Here is a 22,092-nt window from a genome sequence, read left to right as displayed (position 1 = left end):
GGGATGGGGCGAGTGGAAGGTGGACCGAGATTGCAGTCCCTCTGAGTCTCCTGGTCTCTGGCTTCCTCCCCTGCCTTCCCCATCTCTTCCCTCCGCCCCTCTCCATGACTCTCTCCGTGTGTTTCCGCCTTGCCACTTTTCTGTGCTCCCCTTGTTTCCCTTTCACCTTTGATCCCCCGCTACTCCCCTCCTTGTCTCTTTTTCCAAGTCTGCCAGCATCCCTCGTGTTGGCTGGCAGTTGACACACAGTTTTGGGGACCAGCCTCCAATGTGGGCTGTAGCCGCCATGTCAAAATGCTTTCTGAAACAAACAAAATATATAGAAATCTTCCATTTACTTGGCTTCTGAGGCTTTGCTGGGTGGCAAGTGATTGGCAGGCCTGTTGGTTACACTCAGACTGGTGGTCATTTCAGCTGTTTCCCTAGCTATAAAAGTGGGGATACGAATAGTACCCACTTCATTAGCCCTTGTGAAGATCCAGCAGGAAATGGATGCAAAGCCCTGAACATGGTGATTGTTCTTCACAGATGCTCGGTGAATGAAATCTCTGAAATGAAATCTCTTATTATGAAAAGTTTTAGTCTTGGGTAAAACTGAACCAGAATGATGATCCCCCATGCTTATATACCGGGCTACCCTGGTGGCCGAGATGGTAAAGAATCCGCTTGCAATGTGGGAGACCTGGGTTTGGTCCCTGGGTTGGGAAGATTCCCTGGAGGAGGGCATGGCAACCCACTCCAGTATTCTGGCCTGGAAAATCCCCATGGACAGAGGACCCTGGCAGGCTGCAGTCCATGGGGCCACAAAGAGTCAGACATGACTGAGCGACTGAGCGCAGCACCTTCTTATACACCACCGAAACTCAATATGTTTTCAACATTTTGTGTACCTGCTTTGTCCATCTCCTCTTTTTTTGGTTGCCGGAATATCTTAAGGCGTTTAGCAAACCCCTCATAGCATTTCAGCCCTATGTGCATCTCTAGAATATCTGAATATTTTCTTTTACAACTTTAATACCTTTATCCCAACCAATGAAAATGATAATTCTTACTGTAATACTGAGTCTATATGCAGGTTTTTCTAATTAACTTAAAAATGTCCTTTTACTCTTGGTTTTTTTGAATCAGGATCCATATATTGTTCTTGTAATGTAATTGGTAATAACATCCTGCTAATCTAGAATGGTCCCCCACCCACAGGTAATTGACATTTTAAAGAAACCAGGCCGGTTGTACTGTAGAGTGTTCCACATTCTGGATTTTTCTGCTTGCTTTTTCAAGGTGTCATTTCAATGAATTGCACTTCTGCTTCCTAAATTTCCCGTGAACTGAAGGCCAGCTCCAGCAGCGCAGGAGCGTGTCCGGTTCGGCCTTTGTAGCGGGGGGCACGTGGCACGCAGGTGGCGCTCTGCCGTCTCTTCTCCAAAGCAGCTCAGGCGCGGCCAGCTCTCGGCTTCCCCATTCAGCTGTCATCCGCCGTTCGTTTCATTTTCACTGATGATCTCTGCCTAAATCGATTACTATATTAGGAAGTAACAAAGCGGTGAGCTCGCTAACCGTGCCATTCCTTCCATGTTTACTGCTTGTATTCATCAGCTCAAGCTCTTTATTTGCCTGTAGAGATGGTCAGGTATGGTTGGCAGATGTCTAAGATGTCTCCCATGACTTTTGCCTCCAGGGGTGTTATTCCCAAGGGTAACCCGCTGAAAGAGGTTTTGCAAATACAGTTAAGACTGTGTTCCAGGTGGGCTGAATCCACTCACACCAGCCTTTTAAAAGCAGAGAATGTCCTCAGGCTGGCAGCAGAAGAGGAAGCCAGAGAGACTAACACGAGAAAGACTGGACACTCCCTTGCCGACTTTGCAGGTTGAGGGACCCCATGAAAAGGATTGTTAAGTGTTGTCTATGGCAGACAGCAGGGAAACAGTCCTACAGCCATCAGAACTGCATTCTGCCAGCAACCTGAATGAGTTTGGAAGCAAATGCCTCCCCAGAGCCTCTAGATAAGAGCCCAGGTTGTCAGCACCTTGATTCTGGCCTTATGCGCTCCTAAGCAGAAAGGTGGCGCTAGTGGTGAAGAACCTGCCTGCCAATGCAGGAGATGTAAAAGACGCACGTTTGGTCCCTGGGTCGGGGAGACCCCTGAAGGAGGGCAGGGCAACCCACTCCAGTATTCTTGCCTGGCAAATCCCATCAACAGAGGAGTCTGGCGGGCTGCAGTCCTTCGGGTCACAATGTGTTGGACAGGACTGAAGTGACTTAGCACTTACATAAGCAGAAAAGCCAGAGGAGCCAGCCAGGACTTCTCATCTCTAGAACCAGGGGCTATTTGTTAGTGACATTTTTAAGTCACTGAGTTTGTGAATATTTGTTACACAGCAGTAGAAAATAATAGAGCAGAGAGACTTCTCTGGAGATCCAGCGGTTTAGACTCCATGCTTCCACCTCAAGGGGTGCAGGTTTGATTCCTGGTCAGGGAAGTAAGATCCCACATGCTGCTTGGCCAAAAAAAAAAAAAAGCAGTAACCTTAAAAAAAACTAATAGAGCAGGATAAATGCTTAGTTCTGTTTTTAATTGCCAGTTTCCCAAATGAAAAAGGTTAAGTGACAGTTGTTTTTATTTTTCTAATGGTTACATAGCAATCAACCATCTTAATGGACATCAATTAAATTGATTCCTAATTTGCTATCAGTAAAACTTAGATATTGACAAATGTCCTTGGTTTGGCTCAACTAAAGAATGATTTTAAAGGGATACTGGTTATCCAGTAGATATGGTTAAGATGATTTTGATATCATTTTCTTCTGTGATCAACTGGAGTAATAATTTCATCATATGCAAGTGGGGCATATTCAGTTCAGTTCAGTTCAGTCGCTCAGTCATGTCCTACTCTTTGCGACCCCATGGACTGTAGCACACCGGGCCTCCCTGTCCATCACCAACTCCTGGAGTTTATTCAAACTCATGTCCATTGAGTCGGTGATGCCATCCAACCATCTCTTCCTCTGTCGTTCCCTTCTCCTCCCACCTTAAGTCTTTCCCAGCATGAGGGTCTTTTCAAAAGAGTCAGTTCTTCTCATCAGGTGGCCAAAGTATTGGGGTTTCAGCTTCAGCATCAGTCCTTCCAATGAATCTTCAGGACTGATTTCCTTTAGGATGAACTGGTTGGATCTCCTTGCAGTCCAAGGGACTCTCAAGAGTCTTCTCCAACACCACAGTTCAAAAGCATCAATTCTTTGGCACTCGGCTTTCTTTATAGTCCAACTCTCACATCCATACATGACTACTGGAAAAACCATAGCTTTGACTAGATGGACGTTTGTTGGCAAAGTAATGTCTCTGCTTTTTAATATGCTGTCTAGGTTGGTCATAACTTTCCTTCCAAGGAGTAAGCGTCTTTTAATTTCATGGCTGCAATCACCATCTGCAGCGATTTTGGAGCCCCCCAAAATAAAATCTGCCATTGTTTCCACTGTTTCTCCATCTATTTGCCATGAAGTGATGGGACCAGATGCCATGATCTTTGTTTTCAAAATGTTGAGTTTAAACCAACTTTCTCACTATCCTCTTTCACTTCCATCAAGAAGCTCTTTAGTTCTTCTTCACTTTCTGCATAAGGGTGGTGTCATCTGCCTATCTGAGGTTACTGATATTTCTCCCGGCAATCTTGATGGTAGCTTGTACTTCATTCAGCCCAGCGTTTCTCATGATGTACTTTGCATATAAGTTAAATAAGCAGGGTGACAATAATACAGCCTTGACGTACTCCTTTTCCTATTTGGAACCAGTCTGTTATTCCATGTCCAGTTCTAACTTTTGCTTCCAGACCCGCATACAGATTTCTCAGGAGGCAGGTCAGGTGGTCTGGTTTTCCCATTTGTTTAAGAATTTTCGAGTTTTGATGAATTCCATCTATCGACAGACTGCTCAGCTCCTCTGACTGCATCCCGTCTCCTGTTAGAGAAGGATGTTTCTCATCATAAGGAGACTCCAGAATAGACAGTTAATTCATAAAGTATGCAAATATTGCTCTCATGTATAAAGAGCATCATGTTTAATGTAATATGACATCATATCATTATTGCCATGGAAGATATTTCCTTTTCTCACACTGACTCGAGGACCTAATCCCAAGTTTGCATATTAATCTTTCAGAGTTTGTGTGAGGTAATGTTGGTGTCTGAGGCATGGTTTTGGTCAAGAACAAAACTTTGCAACTTTTACTCTTTTAAAAACAGCTTTATTGAGGCATGATATTACATGTCGTATCATTCACCCATTATGAGTCAGTATAATTTGATGAGTTTTAGTAAACCACGTCTCAAAGAGACCCCCTGTGCCCACTTGTAGTCACTTCCTGCTTCCAGCCACAGCCCCAGGCAACCACTAATCTCTATGTCTCAATAGCAATTTGCCTTTTCGAAACATTTCATGTGAGTGGAATCCTGCAGGCCGTAGACTGTTAGTCTCTTGCATCTGGTTTCTTTCATTTCACATCAGGTTTTGGAGGTTCATCCACACTGTGCGTACCAATCCTTCTTTCCCTTCTGTTACTGAGTGATACCTCCTTATATGGATAGACCACATTTTGCATATCCCTTCACCAGTTGATAGACATTTGAATTATTCCCACTTTTGGTCTGTTACAAATGACGCTGCTGTGAATATTCACATAAAAGTGTGGATGTATGTTTTCATTTCTCCTGGGCATGTTACTAGGAGTGGAATTGCTGGGCTGTATGGTATATTCAAGTTTAACTTACTAAGGTATCACTAGTTGTTTTCTAAACTGTGTCATTTTTACATTCTCACCATCATTTTATGAGAGTTCCAGGTTTGCCATAGCTTCATCAACACTTGCTGTGATCTTTTTGATTCTGACCATCCTAGTGGGTATGAAGTGGTGCTGCATTGGGGTCTTGATTTGCGTTTCCCTAACAATTAGTGATATTGTACATGTTTGTGGTGATTAGGCATTCTTATAAATCTTCTTGGTGAAATGTCTATTTAAATCTTATGCCCTTAAAAAAAAATGATCGTCTTTATTTGTTATTTATGTCTAATTTACAAATACATCCTGCCCGTCTGTGGCTTCTTTTTCATTTTCTTCATGGTAACTTTTGAAGTACAGGAGGTTTTAATTTAATTTAATTTTATTTTATTTTTAGGAGGTTTTAATTTTAAAGTCCAGTTTACAAATTTTTAAAGAATTTTGGTGTAGAATCTAAGAATTTCTTGCCTAACTGAATTCCACAAACATTTTTTTCTCCTCTAGAAGTTTCATCATTTTAGATCTTAGGTCTTTGGTTGATTTTTGAGTTAATTGTCTTGTATAATATGAGGTAGGGGTCTAAATTCATCTTTTTTTGCATGTGACTATCTAGTTATTTGAAAGAAGTTTTCTTCTTTGAAGAAGACAGCTTCCCCCCCTCCCCCATTGGATTGTCTTGGCACCTTTGTTGAAAATTTCAAAGAACATTTGTGTAAAAGAATGCATAAATTATATTTGGCATTTGGGGTTAAGGCATAAGAAATATACTTGCCATGGACTTTGAAAAAATTATGTTTTGTTATAAAAAGAATATTTTGGAAAGACAGAAATTGCTGCCTTACAAAGTTCTTTTTTAAAAGGATTTTCTGAGCAGGGCTATAGAAAGAAAACTGGACACACATGTCAGGAGACCTATTTTTTTAATTTAGTAATTATACAAAACCACAGAAATACTGAAAAAAGAAGATATGAGACAAAAGAAAACATTTTAGGGTTACTGTTTTGTCAGTTTCAGAAAACGAAGTTACCAATCTATTTTATAAGTATAAAATCATTTCTTGGTGCTTTGTGCTTCAAAACATGTTAGATGGCTAAAATCTGCAAGTACTTAAAACCCTGCGACTTCTGACCAGAGTTAAGTGATAGCAGGTTGAGCCCTTTTGTACGTGTTTGCAGGGCTGGAAGTCTTAACCTGGGAACCTGCTTCAGGCTTTGTTTTCTGTTTTGTTTCCACCCTTCTTTGGAAGGGTTTGTTTATGTCCCAGTGCGGGGCCTTCCCCAGACAAATATTTTCCCTGACTGACAGTCACAGACGGCCACAGTCCCCCCAGCTCATCTGTAAAGCTTCCTCTGGCTGACAGCCACCTGCCCTGACAGAGAAGAAAAACCTGGGGCACTGTTCAATTCCGCTTCAATTATCCATGTCTTTGTGAAGACTTTTAGTGAGGGAAAGAGTTAAAGATCTATTTAAACTTTCCAGTAGCAGAGGTAAACACTTGACTAAGCACAGCTAATTGGATTTTCAGTTGAAGAGGCCAGGCAGGCACAGGCCACCGGTGGTGAGGAAACCCATAGAAACGATGGGCAGAGCTTCTGTACCCTTTTCGACCTGCATCTCTTAACAGAAATGCCGCCCAGAGAGGAAAGATGCTGCAGAAGAGGGAAAGGCTGTTACTTAAAACCCCACTGGCAGGCAGTCCTTTAGCCGACTCCTTATCTTTTTTGGCTCCAACAAGCCTGGGGATTGGTGTCTCGTGTTGGAGTCAGCCTGAATGGCTCCGAAAATTGGGGACCTGAGAGATTTGCGGCCGCTTTTAAAGAGGGTAAAAAGGCTTAACCCAGTCCTCTGAGAAATTAAGTTGTCTTTTTTTTTTCTTGTTCATTTTAAAGTAGTTTACTTGGGCTGGTTTTCCTTTTAAAAGCCATCTTTCAGGTTCTAAGGTCAGCCATTATTGTCTATTCGCAGAAAAACTCAGAAGAGCTACAGTGTTTACTAGAAAGACGCAATCCTTTAACATATCGTAACTAAAACTATCGGAACACTGGCATGTGACCACCAGACCCCTGATCTGCAGGCTGGCAGCTTTGTCTACTTTTTGTGCTGCGTGTGTACTCAGTCACTCAGTTGTGTCAGACTCTTTGGACCCTATGGACTGTAGCCCACGAGGCTCCTCTCTCCATGGAATTTTCCAGGCAAGAGTACTGGAATGGGTTGCCATTTCCTACTCTAGAGGATCTTCCCGACCCAGGGATCGAACTTGTCTGTTGAGTCTCCTTCATTGGCAGGCAGGTTCTTTACCACTGTGCCACCTGGGAAACCTGTGTACCTTTTAGATGGTTGCTATTTAATTTTTCTTGAGCTCTTCTGAGCCCGTGGTTGATTGGAATGAACTACTGGTTTAAGACAGTAATGGCTACCTGCATACTGTTAATTAACACCATATGAGTGTTCTCTATGCTAGGTAAAATAACGCGACCAAGCTCACCTAACCCCCAGAAAGCAGAGCCTGCATTGAACTTGGGTTCTTCACAGCTGCTATTTTCTACCTGTTACCCGGAAACGTTAGTTTGGAAGTTAGTATGCATGTGGAGTTTTTTTCTTAATTGAAGTTGATGTGCAATGTTGTGTTAGTTTCAGGTGTATAGCAAAGTGATTGTCATATATATATATATATATATATATATATATATATATATATACACACACACACACACATACACACACACACTTTTCAGATTCTTTTCCATTATAGATTATTATAAGATATTGAATATAGTTTCCTGTCCCATACAATAGGCCCTTGTTGTCTGTCTGTTTTACACATAGTAGTGTGTATCTGTCAAGCTCAAACTCCTAATTTATCCCACCTCCTACTTTCCCCATTGATAGCCATAAATTTGTTTCTGTTTTGGAAGTAAGTTCGTTTGCATCTTTTTTCTTAGATTCCACATATAAGTGATATCCTATGATATTTGTCTTTCTCTGATCTACTTTACTAAGTATAATCATCTCTAGGTTCATCCATGTTGCAACAAATGGCATTTCATTCTTTTTTATGACTAATATTCTGTTGTATATATGTACCACATCTTCTTTAACCATTCATCTATTGATGGGCATTTAGGTTGCTTGGCTTGGCTCTTGGAAATAGTACTGGAGTTTTAAAATATCAGCTGTACAGTTCCTATTTAATGTCTCATGATTCTGACATCCAGAATTTGGGAATAACGCACAAAGATCTTTCTGTGGCAGCTCTGCTTTATATGCTTTTGCCAAATGAGACATGGAGAATCAAGTGTGTTTTAAGTGCTTCGTTGGAAACGTCTCATTAAACAAGAAGGCAGATTGGGAAGACTAAGACCACAGGCCCCCAGGGGACTTTCCATCTGCCACTAGCTCACCCTACAAAAGGATAGATGTGAAACCCATGGACCTCTAGCATGTTGGTATCAGGCAGCTGTAAAGAGTTCTGAACTTCTTCGAAGGGGCTACTGGTGACATTTCTGAGTCATGAGTTTAGACCCCAAGGCAGGTATGGGAAACCACTCTTAACCAAAAGGCAAGTCTAGCCAGTCAGCCAACATCTGCAGCTGACTCAGCTTTGTAGGTCTCTCGCTGCGAGGGTCCACATAATTCAGGGAAAATACTACATGCTCTAGCAATGTTAGTGAAGCTGGCCTCTTAGTATATACTCCCAGACGGTTCCAGGGACCTAGGAAACATCACCTCTACTGGAAAAGTTGTTCGTCGGCTTTTTGAACTGGCAGTGGAGAGGTGGTTGGGCGGTTTTTGGACTTCAGGAGCCCCCGCTGCCTGTAGAATTCCAGGTGGCAGTGCACTGTCATAATATCCCCTTGTGTTAGCTCTTTTGGAAATACCTTTCCTGAGGGTTTTATACCTTATCTGTGATCTTTTCTTAGTATCCCTACTTCTAATCCAAGTCAGGACTAGGAAGTGATTGTGCTCATGCATCTTGGAATTAACTTGCTTGCTTTGTGGGCCATCTGCTGAAGAGTATTGTCACACCGTTGTATTCTACCTGATGCTTTTAGGTCAGCCTTAAAGCCCAGAGCTTTTGTCCTGATTCTGCTCACTCTCTGCTAGCAGTGGGCGCTAGACTCTGGCTCCTGTGGTAGCCAACAAGCTGGGTGTTTTCATCAACCCTTTTAATACTCCTTAGTTTCCTGATCAGCAAAACAAAGGGACTGGAATAGATAAAATCTAATGTTTCATTTAAGCCTAACACTTCATGGTTTCACGAATTAAATTTGAGTTGATTTTCTTTCATTCTTTTTTGCTGTTGCCCTTCCTGCTGTTTTGACAGATGGAGACAGGCGGAAAAGAGATAAAAGGAAAAAAAGAAAAGTAGAGGAAGAAAGGGCTTTCCCAGATGACTCAGTGATAAAGAATCCACCTGCCAATGCAGGAGACTCAGGTTTGATCCCTGGGTCAGGAAGATTCCCTGGAGAAGGAAATGGCAAACCACTCCAGTATTCTTGCCTGGAGAATCCCATGGACAGAGGAGCCTGGCAGACTACAGTCCATGGGGTTGCAAAGAGTTGGGCATGACTGAGCACATATGCATAGAGGAAGAAAGGTGGGAGGCAACAAAGGAGGAAGAAAAGGTGAAGAGAGAGTGAGGGTTTTTACGGAACCACTTCTTATGGGAAATTACTCGTACTGCTTTGTCCCAGCCACAGATAGTTATTTCAGGAAGAAGCTAACCACTTCACGTGTGGAAGCTCCGGCACTAGTCAAGCTGAATTCTACTGCCGTCTCCTAAGACGGTTCATGTACGTCGTCAGCTCAGGACAGTGACAGAGAGCCTGCGCTCTGGAGGGCGGCAACCCCCAACTCTGTAAGGTCAATTCCAGCTCAGCCATCACTGTTTACTAGATGCTGGGCAGGTGGCTTCACCTCTGAGTGCTGGTCCTCTCACCTGGAGAGTGAGACTAGGTCTGTCTCAGCTTAGGTTATTCTGAAGACTAAATGAGATCTGTGTATAGAACACTGAGCACCTAAGGGCTTGATTATGGGCTGCTATCATTCAGACATTATTGATATGGACCTCTTCAAAGCTTCTGCTTCTGAGGTTTACTTGTGCTGCTATGATAAGCCGGAAATTGGTCATCACCATCTTTGTATCACTGTGTGAAGTTACATGGATGGAGTTATATGTTGAGGGTTTTACAGATAGTCCCAGTTTTGTGCATTTAACCCACTCTCCTGCCAAGAGCCAAATACATTATTTCAAAAATAAAATTGCACTTCAGGACATAATACAGTATCCAGACTTGGCCTCCTACCATAACAACTAGAAAACTGGACAAAATATATGAAGTAACTGTTTTCAGACATAGAAAGGGCTATGATCTTTGAAAGAAGGGAGATAAACTGGGCTGGGTCCGCTCTTGGCCTGGAGTTACTTTGTGAAATGTGCCCCCGTGGTGGTCCTGCTGAGGCAAGGGCACCAGGAGCCCAGGGAAAGCAGGAGCCTGGAAACTCCAGGAAGCACATGAAGTGAAGAGCTGTGGAGCTACTAAGCCAGTGGTGATGACAGCCCACTCCGTGTGTTTGGAATGTACCAAATCCAAAAGAAGATGAGAAAAGAAAAAAGTCACAAGGAAACAAATGATAGGATGTGAGATTTAAATCCAGCTAGGTCAGTGTAAATGGTCTAGTCTAACCCTAACCCTTCCACGCTGTTTCTCTAACTGGAGTCCAGATTGGAGAACAAAGATAATCTCTGATGCTGTTTCCCCTTGGTGACTCGAAAGCAGCTAGTTCAGTAGCTTGTACATCAGAGGAATGGACCCTTTTTGAGGGATGGGGATTGTCTTTTTTTTAGCATGAAATCCTTTCAGCTGCCATTACTGTAAAACTCTCATTGGTAGCATTTTGTGTAAAGAGCCGAAGTATGTCCGTACACTGTGATTATTTTCTCAGCATGATGACAGCATTCCAGGGGTGAATGGCCCACCAGTGATACCCCCAGTTTCCTGTCCATCACCTCCACGTGACCCTTGTGGGCACCTGGGCCCTGCTGGGACCAGCGCTAGGACGAGCGTCCACAGTGGGGCCCCAGTGGGCCGCTGTGTTGAGTAGATGGCTCCCGGGAGAGCAGTGGGTGATTGTCCCCACTGTGCAGAGAGGGGAGGGAGCTTCTCACGGCTATATCCCCACTCCCGGGAGGAGGTATAAGGCCCCGAGTGCACAAAAATCACAACAGCTAAAGGTACTGTCTAACTTTTAAAATTAAATACCTCGGTCATTTGATCAAGAAATTACTAGAGTCAGCAGGCTCTAAGTTAAAATAAATTTGGATTGAAAATCATAGAGACCGTCTCATTGCCCTAGTAAGAGATCATTCCATGTTCATTGCATTTCGAACCCAGAGCTGAGAAGCAGCTCCAGCCGCGCACACACCCCAGGAGGGGCCGCAGCAGTGCGCTGTGGGCCTCCATGCCACAGGGGGTTGGCAGTGGCAGCCTCACCACCTGCGTCTGCTGTCAAGGTTCTGCTTTTTTGAGCCTCGAAGGCTTTTGCTAACATCTTTGAATTCTAGTGAAAATATTCAGGTGAGGTGAGAGGCAGGCACTGTTAGAGCACATAGGGGTCAGTACTTGTTAGCGGTGACAGGTCAGCTTAGGGGATGGGATGTGGATGAAAGGGTCACCTGGGGACAGACGTGGTGGTGGACGAGTGTCCTGAGAAAGAGGCGGGAAGAAGGATCCAACTTTGCCGTGTTGAGAAAGAGGCCCAGCTCTAAAATCCTCAGCTCCCAGTTTGAGAGCCGTTTAATTTTTTCTGAAACAGCTGCCTACTTACATTAACTCTTCCGCAGCAGGCTCATTGGCATTCAGAGCTCTCAGCACTCACAGAGCATGTGTAAGGGAGAAGTGCCTAGCACTGAAATCCTTCTGGAAGGATCCCCCAGTCTCCCAGCCCTCCCCGTCCGTTCAGATTTCAGCACTAGGGTAGACCATCCCCCCACCTCTTCCCCATGGGAGCATGCTATGTCCAGATGCTAAGTCTTCCTCCTTCATTATCCCATGGAAATTTCCTGCCTCTGACCACTTGTTCTTCCTCTGAACTCCATCACCCATTAATCTCTCCCCGCCCAGCCTGTACTTCACTTCTTCCTGAACCATCTGTTACCGTAGTGCGAGCCATATTGATCTGCCCTTAGTACTTAACTATCAGATGTTTACTGAGCGGATGAAGTCCTGTCCATTGTGCTGGGGATAAGGAGAAAGCCACACAAGAGCAGGCCACTTCCCTCCCAGAGCCCACAAGCAAACAGCTCCTCAGTGATGTCAGAAGAGCACCCTTTCTTAACACGATGCTACTGTCTGTTCCCAAGGCCGGTGTCAGGTCTAAGGAGATGCTGGAAGTGCTGCCATTGAACACCAGGAGCAAATAAGGAACCAGACAGGGCCAGTACCCGAGAGGTAGAGGGCCCAAAGGATTCCTTTTTTGTTGTTGTTATTTCTGTTTTTTGGCTGCACCACACATCATGCAGAATTTTAGTTCCCCAACCAGGGATCGAACCCGCACCCCCTATAGCTGTGGGTTTCAGAACAGAAGTTGATTCATTGTTAGTAGGTGTACAAACAGGTGCTGATCCAATGGGGCTAATCTGGCCAAGTCTATTGTTGATAAAATAACAAAGCATCTATATAATCTTTAGCTTAGGAGTTTCACTTTGAGGAGTGTAACCTACAGATAGGCTTGAACACATGAGACATGATGTGCGGAGAAGGTCATTTATTTCTGTAGTTTTGTAAAAGCAAGCTTTTTGCTGCAGCCCAAATGTTCACCATTAGGAAACAAGTTACGTGACTTCCCACATTCCATCTGATGGAATGATGCAGCTGGAAGGAGTGGCCGAGTAGCTCTTCGTGACTTGTCTAGAAAGATCCATAAGGTCTTGGGTTATGGAAACAAAGTCTGATGGAGATAGTATGGAGGGAAGTCAGAGTTCGTCTTTGCACCTGCCTTTGTGGCGTGTTAGCAGGTGACACAGCGTCTGCAACAGAGACCCACCCATGGGCGTTTCTCATCTACAATGGTGCAGGGTGAGCGAGAGGCCACCCTGCCCACCCTCCATGTGCCAAGCTCTTGCCACGTTGTGACACTGGTGTCCCTTAGAACTCGGAGTCCCCTGCATCGAGCTGGGTGAAGCAACCACATGGATTTCCTAGCACCTGGCCAAGAATTGACGCCCACCCCTTCCCTGAAAAGACATAGGAACCAATAATAGAGGTTACGTTGAGGTTGATGGTGGTGGGGGTGCTACTGGGAAGATGAGGGACAGGGACCAGAAGGCAGCTTTTCACTTTGTACCTTCTTAATACAGTTTTACAATTTCGTGCCATTTCGTCCATTCCTAAAATAAAAAGAGATAGTTGTAATTTAGTGGCCTTGGAAGCACTAAGGACCCAGGGCTGTGGGAGCAGAAAAGAGGGACAGCTGCTCGACCTTGCTGAGATGGGGAGGGGGGCTGGTCCTGGGAAGTTTACAGTGTTACGTGATGCTCAGTTGAAGTCCTGAAGGTTAAGTGGTTGTTAACCAGGTCAAGTCTGCAGGGGATGGGTGGTTGTGAGAAAGAGGGGCCGGGGAAGCGGGCAGAGGGGTGGGTGGCGAGAAGGGAGCAGGTGCTGAGAAGTCAGCCCTGTGAAGGGACAGAGGGCTCGTGGCGGGCTGAGTGACCTGTGCTTGTGTCTGGCCTTGCTGGGCAGGTGGGCGCTGTAGCTCGGGAGGTGGTGGGCAGAGCGCAGTGGGCGCTGTGCTGCAGATGATGGAGGCTGGTTCTCATCTGGCCTCTGTGCAGTGATGACGAGGGACCAGCATGGTCAGATCTGGGGCAGCAGCTCACAGGACAGATTAGAAGGGACACTGGGCAAATGATGGGAGCTGAGTGGCCGAGCGGTGATCTCAGAAGCAGCAAGTCCCTCTCCTGCAAAGCGAACATGGCTCGTGACTGATGCAGTGCAGTTAGGTATTGTCTTTATGTACGTTGGTCAGTTCCTCCAGTCAGATTACAGTTACTCTGAGAGCCCCTTCATTTTACACTTATGCTTACAGTATCCGGACCTAAAAACTTACTGGTTGATCCTCTTTTGTTTTAAATAAATCTTTATTGGAATATACATATAGGAAAGTGCTCAAGTCCAAGTGCATAGGCTCATGAATTATCACAGAGTGAACACACATGTGTTAATTGGTGGACTCCTGTTCTGTTTCTTCCTTGATAAAATTATGGTTAGACCCAGCTTGTTTGCCACACCCTCCCCACCTTGTCCCTGTGGCGTTTATCCTGTGATGTACACACATACTCTGATTTCCATACTGCCAGCTTTAATCATTGTTCTTTGAGATATCTTTGGGAAACATAAATCAGGTGGATTGTTGGGATAATTTGTTTTAAGTTGCTTTAAATCTCACTTTATTTTAATTGTCAGTTTGCTTGTTTGCTATTAGATGTGCATTAAACTGTGATAGATGAAAAAAAATTGACCCTAGTCTGGAAAGAGTTTTGGCATGGTGTGCATAGCTAGAAATATTTTTTCTCTTCAATCATTTTCCTGTTTGTAAAGACTTAAAGTAGTCCAGCTCTTGCAAGGATTTAGATATACTTTTCTTGCCTCTGTAATTTCACATTTTCCTCCCAGTCCCAGTTTCCTTTGTTCCCTTTTGAATTGAGAGCCAATTGCTCAGAACCTTCTATGAATTTTTCTTTGGCCAGATTCATTACCATTTGTGCTTTTGTCTACTAAACTGTTATTATTCAGGGTCCCAAATCTCTCCATTATCTAAACGAGTGATCCCTTTAATTAATCTAAGAATATTTTATTGAACATGAATGTGCTAAATTTAAATTGGAGGTGGAATGGGTAACTTGGATTTTTAGAAAAGCTAACTATTTATAATATTCCTTAACTACATTTTTTTCTAATTTTATCCTGTAAGTTTTAAGTCAGGAAGGTGAAAGTTCTAGTTTAACAAGCAGAGTGAAATAAAAAAAAATATGGTTTAAGATTTGCATGAAGTAGATAAATATAATTAACTAAATGTTTTTTTAATATTTATTTATTCCTGTTGGGACTTGGAAGAAATGAAAAGGAGTATTATTTATTGGGAAGTTAGCTCGGTCATATTCGTCTCGAAGGGGCATGATACCCTTTGGGAGTTTATTCATGAGTTATCATTTACAATTTCCTTTATTTTCACCTGTAAGAAAATATTGTGTATCCTAAATATGTCAGAGTCATTTTCAACCTCTGTGTTACCCAGAACCTTTGTAATCACTTATTTTACTCCCATGGCTCTGTGTTTGAATGATTTTTATCTTCCACAGAAACTTGTGCTTTATGAAAAGCATCTTGTAGACATTGACAACCATGTAAGTGATCTGGTATTGACTTCTAGAAGTTCTAGATCCCAATTTGTGATCATCTTAAAGCCACTATTCAGGAACACCTTTTGAGCCTTGTCCCTGGCTCAGCTATATTCACCCAATCTTATTTTTCTTTCTTTTTTAGCACCAGCTTTTGTTTTTTTTGGAGGGGCAGGCAGATTCAGGCATTTGAAGTATAATTTAAGTAAAACTCACCATCTACAATGGACAGTGCTATCAGTTTTGACAAATGCATAAAGTTGTATCAATATAACAACTACAAAAGTCAAGGTGTAGAGTAATTCATCGCCTCCCCAAATTTTTAGGGCCATTTATAAGTCAACTCCCACTCCAGACCCTAACCCTTGACAACCACTGATCTGGTTGTTCCTATGTTTGTTCCCATGTCCTTTTCCAGAATGACACAAAAGTGGACTCTGGTTTCTTTCACTTAGCACTGTGCATTAGAGATTCATTTATGTTGGATGTATCAGTAGTTCATTCCTTTGTCTTGTTGAGTAGGGTTCCCTTGTATCAATATATCACACTTTATTCAGTCATCAGCTGAAGAACATTTGGGTTATACCCAATTTTTCGATATTATATATGCAGCTACTATAAATATCTGTGCTCAGATTTTTGTGTGAACATAAATTTTCATTCCTCTTAGATAAATATCTAGGAGTGGGATTGTTGGGTTGAATGGCAAATGGATCTTTAACTAAGAAATGTTTCCCAATGGAGAGTCCCAGTTTTTCCACATTCTCTCCTAATCAGCAGTGGTATTGTTTCTCTCTCTCTTTTTTTTTTTTGCTATTCTAAGAAGGATATAATAATATCTTATTGTGGTGTTAATTTGCATTTTCCTAATGAATACTAATATTGGGCATCTTCTCATGTGCTTATTTTACATTTATATATCATCTTTGGTGCAAGTATTCAAATCTCATTTTTAAAAAATAGTGGATTATAGTGGATTATTTGTGTTCTCATTATTGAATTTGAGACTTCCTTGTATGCTTTGAATACAAGTTCTCTGTCAGATATTTAATTTGTAGTTACTTTTCTCCAAATGTGTGGTCTATCTTTGCTTTCCCTTTGTAAGTAATAAGTAATGTATGGGAAATTACTTTTGAGACTGTGAATATTCTATTCCTTGTTAAACGTATACCCACTGATTTTGGCACCTATTGATTTTCCAACTCCATCAGTCCTTCTATGGTTTTTGTGCTAAGGAAGCGCTTCCCCTTCTTCCCTTCTCCTGCTTCCCTCCATTGTGGAGTCACAGCCCAGTTTCCCCTTGGTATCAGGATCAGTCATCCCAGCCAACACAGTCATTCCTTCTCTGACCATTGATTCAGTGGCATGAGGAGTCCAAAACATGGTATATTCTTCAAAGCGAATAAGGCTTCTGGTTGCCAAAATTTGATAGTATCAGTCTTCTTCTTTTTTTTTTTCTTTTATTTTTATTTATTTTTTTTATTAGTTGGAGGCTAATTACTTCACAACATTTCAGTGGGTTTTGTCATACATTGATATGAATCAGCCATAGATTTACACGTATTCCCCATCCCGGTCCCCCCTCCCATCTCCCTCTCCACCCGATTCCTCTGGGTCTTCCCAGTGCACCAGGCCCGAGCACTTGTCTCATGCATAACTCTGCCCTTCCAGTAGTTGTGAAGTGGTATCTGAAAGTGATTTAATTTATATTTGCATGATAACTAACAGTCATGGGCTTCTCAGGTGGTACCAGTGGTAAATGGTGCCCCATAAATGGTCAATCACGCCTGCCAATACAGGAGACGTAAGAGATGCAGGTTTGATTGCTGATTTGGGAAGCTCCCCTGGAGGAGGGCATGGCAGCCTCCTCCAGTATTCTTTCCTGGAGAATCCCGTGAGCAGAGGAGCCTGGCGGGCTGTAGTCCATGGGCCGCAGAGAGTCAGGCGGGACTGAAGCAACGTAGCACACACAGCAGCCTCGGACCCTTCTCATGTGCTTTTCGTCTGTTCATTTTTGCCTTTGTGAAGTGGTCACATTTTTTTGCCCATTCTTTTATTGGGTTGTTTCCTTTTAAAAATTGATTTGTAAGAGTTTTTTTTTTTTTTTTTTTTAATGTGTATGTAAACTGAATATAGGCCTTTTTCAGATTTAAGTTTCTTTCTTCTCCCATTTTGATAGAAGTTTTTAAGTTTTTTCTTAGTACCTTTTTTTTGAAAAGACTTCCTTTCTCCCATGAACTGCTTTGCTGTCTTTGTTGAAAGTAAGCTGACCATGTGTGAGTTGAGTGTGTTTCCGGATCCTCTGTTGGGTTTCACTGATTTAGTGTTATGCCAGTACCACACTGTTGATGACCGTGGCTATGTAATGAGTGAGTCTTGAAACTAGACAGTGTACGTCCTTGAACGTTTTTCTTCTTTCTCAAGATGCTTTGAGTATTCTAGGTTTTTTGCATTTCCATATCCATTTTAGAATCAGCTTGTCAGTTTCATTAAAAAGCCTGTGATCGGGAATTATGATTGGGATTACATTGACCCCATAGATCAGTTTGGGGAGAATTAATATCTGAGCAATACTGAGTCTTCCAATCCATATATCTTTCCATTTATTTAGATCTTCTTTAATATTGTTCAGTGATATTTTGCAGTTTTCCACATAGTGGCCTTGAATAGCTCTTATTTACTTATTCCTAAATATTGATTATTTTTTGATGTTAGTGCAAGTGGACTTGTTTCAAAGTTCCATTTTAAAATTGTGTTGTGTGAGTATATCTAATGTCATTGATTCTTAGTTAATGACCTTGTATTTTATGATCTTCCTAAATTCACTTATATATTCTAGTAGCTATTTTGTAGCTAGGATGTGTTACATAGTTAACTAGGTTGTCTAGGAATAAAAATAGTTTTAACTTTTCAATTTTGATAACTTTTATTTCATTTTCTTATTGCACTGGCAAAGACCTCTAATACAATATTGAATAGAAGGTGTGAGTTTAGGCATACTGGCCTTTTCTAATTTGAAATGCTTTGTACTTTATTCATCCTATAGCTCAGAGAGGTCTTGTTGACATCCTGTTTTATCTTTGATCTCAGCACCACATTTAATTCCTTTATATCATTTACTATACATTGAAATTATTTTGTTTGTTTAATACTTTGTTGTCTGCCCCTTCCATCAACCAGTAAGTCTCATATGAGAAGAACTCTGGCTTCACCAACATACAACAACACAGTGACCCTTAGTAGGCACAGGAAATGCTTTGTCAAATCACTACATTTTGTTGGAAACTTGTAGCAGTTAAACAGTCTGTCCTCCTTCCCAGTGTTTGAACTTCCTTGATAAAACCCCAGACAAGTCTCATTTCTTTGTTGTGGGGGTGGGGGGGTTGCTGGGTTGTGTTGCTGCAGAGGTTTTTCTCTAGTTGTGGCAAGTGGGGTCTACTCTCTAGCTGTGGTACGTGGTCTTCTCATTGCAGTGGCTCTTCCTTGTTGTGAAGTGTGGGTTCTAGGGCACACGGGCTTCGTGGCTGCAGCCCCCGGGCTCTAGAGCACAGGTTCAGTGGCCGTGGCACATGAGCTTAGCTGCCCCGCGGCACGTGGAGTCTTCCCGGAGCAGGGACAGAGGCCGTGTCTCCTGCACTGGCGGGTGGATTCGTTACCACTGAGCCTCCAGGGAAGTCCCAAGCATTATTTCTTAGAAAAGTTTTTTCTTGTTCTCTTTCCTTTCTTTAAATTTTTTTAGGAGGCTAAATTTTAATTTCTCATAGAAACCACTTATATTTAATATCTCAAGTTTTTAATTGATGTTTTATAAAAGACAATACCATTCTTTCTACTGATTTTTGCAAAATATTGTGGTGAGACATTGGGATAGTTTGCCTTTCCTGGATATCATATACACTCGGAAGTTAATCAGTATCCAGAACAGTTTGCAGTGGTTCAAATATAGAAACAAGAATAAACACATTCCACACAGTTATCTAGTAAGCAGGTGTTGGGTCATAGTTTTTTATTCTTTGAAATCTGGAGAAATCACACTGATGAAGCAAACCAGCTAGGCAAATTATTTCCTTATTTTTACCTTTTAGCTTTTGTTCTAATCAGTAATATTTCTCTTTTTTAAAAATGTGATTTAAGTCTAATGAAGGTAAATTGCTTTCAGCCTGGAACACAGTGACCTAGGATTTATCCTAAAGGCAAAATATCAAAGTATCTTTCTTCTGGCTGCTCCATTTTAGCAGCTGCTGTGATAGAAAGTAGCACTTCAGTTTATGTACAGACAGGAGGGAAGTACTGTCCCCCACATACAATGTGAAAATAATTCTTTGCAGCTTTCCTGGGGGCTCAGTGGTAAAGAACCTGCCAGCCACTGCAGAGGACAAAGTTCGATCCCTGGTCCAGGAAGAGGCCACGTTCCAGGAGTGTGCCACAAGTACTGAGCCCTTGTGCCCTAGAGCCTGTGCTCTGCAACAAGAGAAACCACTGCAATGAGAAGCCCTCGCACCACAACTAGAGAGTAGCCCCTGCTTGCCGCAACTAGAGAAACCCCTGTGCAGCAACAAAGATGCAGTGCAGCCAAAAATTAAATAAATAAAAATTCAAAAAAAATTATTTGGCTTATCGTACACACTAATGATGGAAGTTGCATTAAAGTAGGTGACAGCATATTAAATTGGTTGTTTATTCATTCAGCTCCTCTCTCCATCCCCTTCCTCCCTTCTTTCCTCTCTTCTCCAGTTTACAAAAGGACATTTCAACAGTCCTCCATGGATAATGGAGAGAGTAAGTAGATTGACATTCAGTAAGAGTTTAGAAGACCTGGACAACCCTATCAACCAACTTAGTTCCCTTTTTACTCTGTTTAATGAAACACTCCACCCTATATACTGTTTTTTTTCCAAGTACCCTTGAAATACTCACCTAGAAGGAACAAATTTGGTCCAATTTTGGTCCAAAACCAAATTTCAATAAATTTTACAGTGTTGAAATCCTACCAAATGTGTTCTCTGATCACAACAGAATTAAACAGAAATCGATATCCCTCAAAATACCTGAAAAAGTCCACATATCTGAAAACTGCACAAATGTGCAGTCATTCTGAATGATTCAGGAGTCAAAGAAGACATGACGAGGGAAGTGTAAAATTACTGAGAGGAATGAGAACAAAAATACGACCTTACTCTTATTTTACCTTCTAAACCTTTATGTTTAGAATAAACATGTTAACATGCGAATCAGCAGAGAATTACATCTTCAGTTCTTCCTGTTTGGCTGCTCCTTGAGCTCGCTGCTTCCTTCATACACCAGCCCTGTCAGCCCCACTGCCGCTGACAAGGTAGCCACGGAGCACGGCTGTGCCCCTGCTGGCGGTCTGCTCCAGCCCTCATTACTCTGGCCTTGCCTATTTTACCAAGTAGTTCAGATACTTTTCTTCTAGTTCCAGTGAACAAACGTTTACCATTTTCAGAGGTCGTGTTCCTGGAACCACGGAGGGGAATTTAACGGGGCAGTAACAGACAAGCTCAAGTCATATTACTCTTACGTTAACTTGAATGAAGATCATGTCACTGTCCCATCCAGCCTCTGTCATTTGCTGAGACTTGGCTAGGTGTGAGGCATTGAGCTGGGTATGGTACAGGATGGGAGCTTGTAAGTCAGATAATTAACTGGGATGTGCTAAGTGCTTTGACTTGTTGGAAGGGCCATGTAAGCAAACATTCATTCAACAAATAATTTATCTGCCTACCACTGTATAGCGGGCACTGTGCAATGGGAGTGGTACCCTGGGCAGCAGGTCCTGATGGTTTGAGGATGAGGTGTGGGGTTGTGAAGGGGAAAAGCATGATCTGGAAATGGATGATCCACTCAGGCTAAAGGTGTTTGGTGGGGACTGGAGGGACTTGAGCTAATACGAGGTAAGAGAAAAGGCTAGGAAGTTTAGGGAGGTCCTTTGGTTGTGTGTTCTTTTTGAGGGAGTTTAGTTCTATTTCAGTGAGCATGTGATTTATTAGATCCATGGTGACTCTCAGCAGCACCTCTGCACTACCCGTATCTCTGATTTCTCTGGTTAATCTTGTGCTCTCTGCAGTGACCAGCGGCACTGAGTGGCGGTGACCACGTGCACTGTTAACTGTGCTTTTTTATAAAACGTGGGAGGTGGGGTTGCCAAGAGAGAGTGAACCCCAATGCCAGAGCCAGGTGTATCATACTCTTATTTAACCTGGATTATGTTCTCGTAGGCATTAGGTATTAAGTAGTCTCTTAAAAAGTTTTAAAATTTCTTCTTTAATGTAGGAGAGGAAGAGGTTGAAACAAATGAATTTGAAAACACCCTGTGGAATAAAGTTTCCATCCACTGCCCACCCTGAAATTTTTTATTCTCTTTCTTTAGGTTTCTTGCTATTTAAAGATTTTTGTTTGAATGAAATTAATGAAGCTGTACCTCAGGTGAAGTTTTATGAAGAGGTAAGAAGTGACTGTTTTATCAATGCTTTTATTTCAAAAGCATATTTAAACTGTTCTTTGGGAAATATTAATACTCGTAGATATCTTACAAATATTTAGAAATTCATTGAAAGTAATTAGTAGTTACAAGATATAATATATAGTTTATTAGAGATGCTGGCACCAACTATAAAAAACATATTTTTAAAACTGTATAGTGTTCTGGAGTCAGTGAAGAATAGTTGGACTAAAATTCCAGAGGAAGAAGACAGAGCATTCTCACCCATTTTATTTTCTGCAGAAGCTTGCAGATTCTGGAGACAGAAGCTGAGGTAGAGGGCTGCTATTGGGTAAAAGAATAACTAGCAAAGTTTTATGGTCATGCATTACTGGAGTAACAAATTGGAGACTTGGTGGGAGAGGCAGGCCTCAAGCCCACAGCCCGTTTTCCCCGCAAGACATTGGGAGGGACTGAAGAG

General features: G+C 42.3%; 1 protein-coding gene across 2 annotated transcripts in view; it reads left to right on the top strand.

Moving 5' to 3' along the window:
• Positions 1–22,092, top strand: part of GRK3 (G protein-coupled receptor kinase 3) — a 114,601-nt gene that overhangs the window by 28,418 nt on the left and 64,091 nt on the right. The window contains exon 3 of one of the 2 annotated variants that reach the window (XM_043901507.1): positions 21,561–21,634. The exons of the other annotated variant lie outside the window; for it this stretch is intronic. Coding sequence (XP_043757442.1) covers positions 21,561–21,634 — 74 coding nt within the window. The remainder of the gene's footprint in view (positions 1–21,560; positions 21,635–22,092) is intronic. 2 annotated transcript variants of the gene reach the window in all.

Source organism: Cervus elaphus, chromosome 5 (genome assembly GCF_910594005.1).
Source record: "Cervus elaphus chromosome 5, mCerEla1.1, whole genome shotgun sequence".
In the NCBI taxonomy this organism is placed as follows: Eukaryota; Metazoa; Chordata; class Mammalia; order Artiodactyla; family Cervidae; genus Cervus; species Cervus elaphus.
The sequence above is the reverse complement of the archived record's forward strand: the minus strand, read 5'-3'. Positions and strand labels throughout refer to the sequence as shown.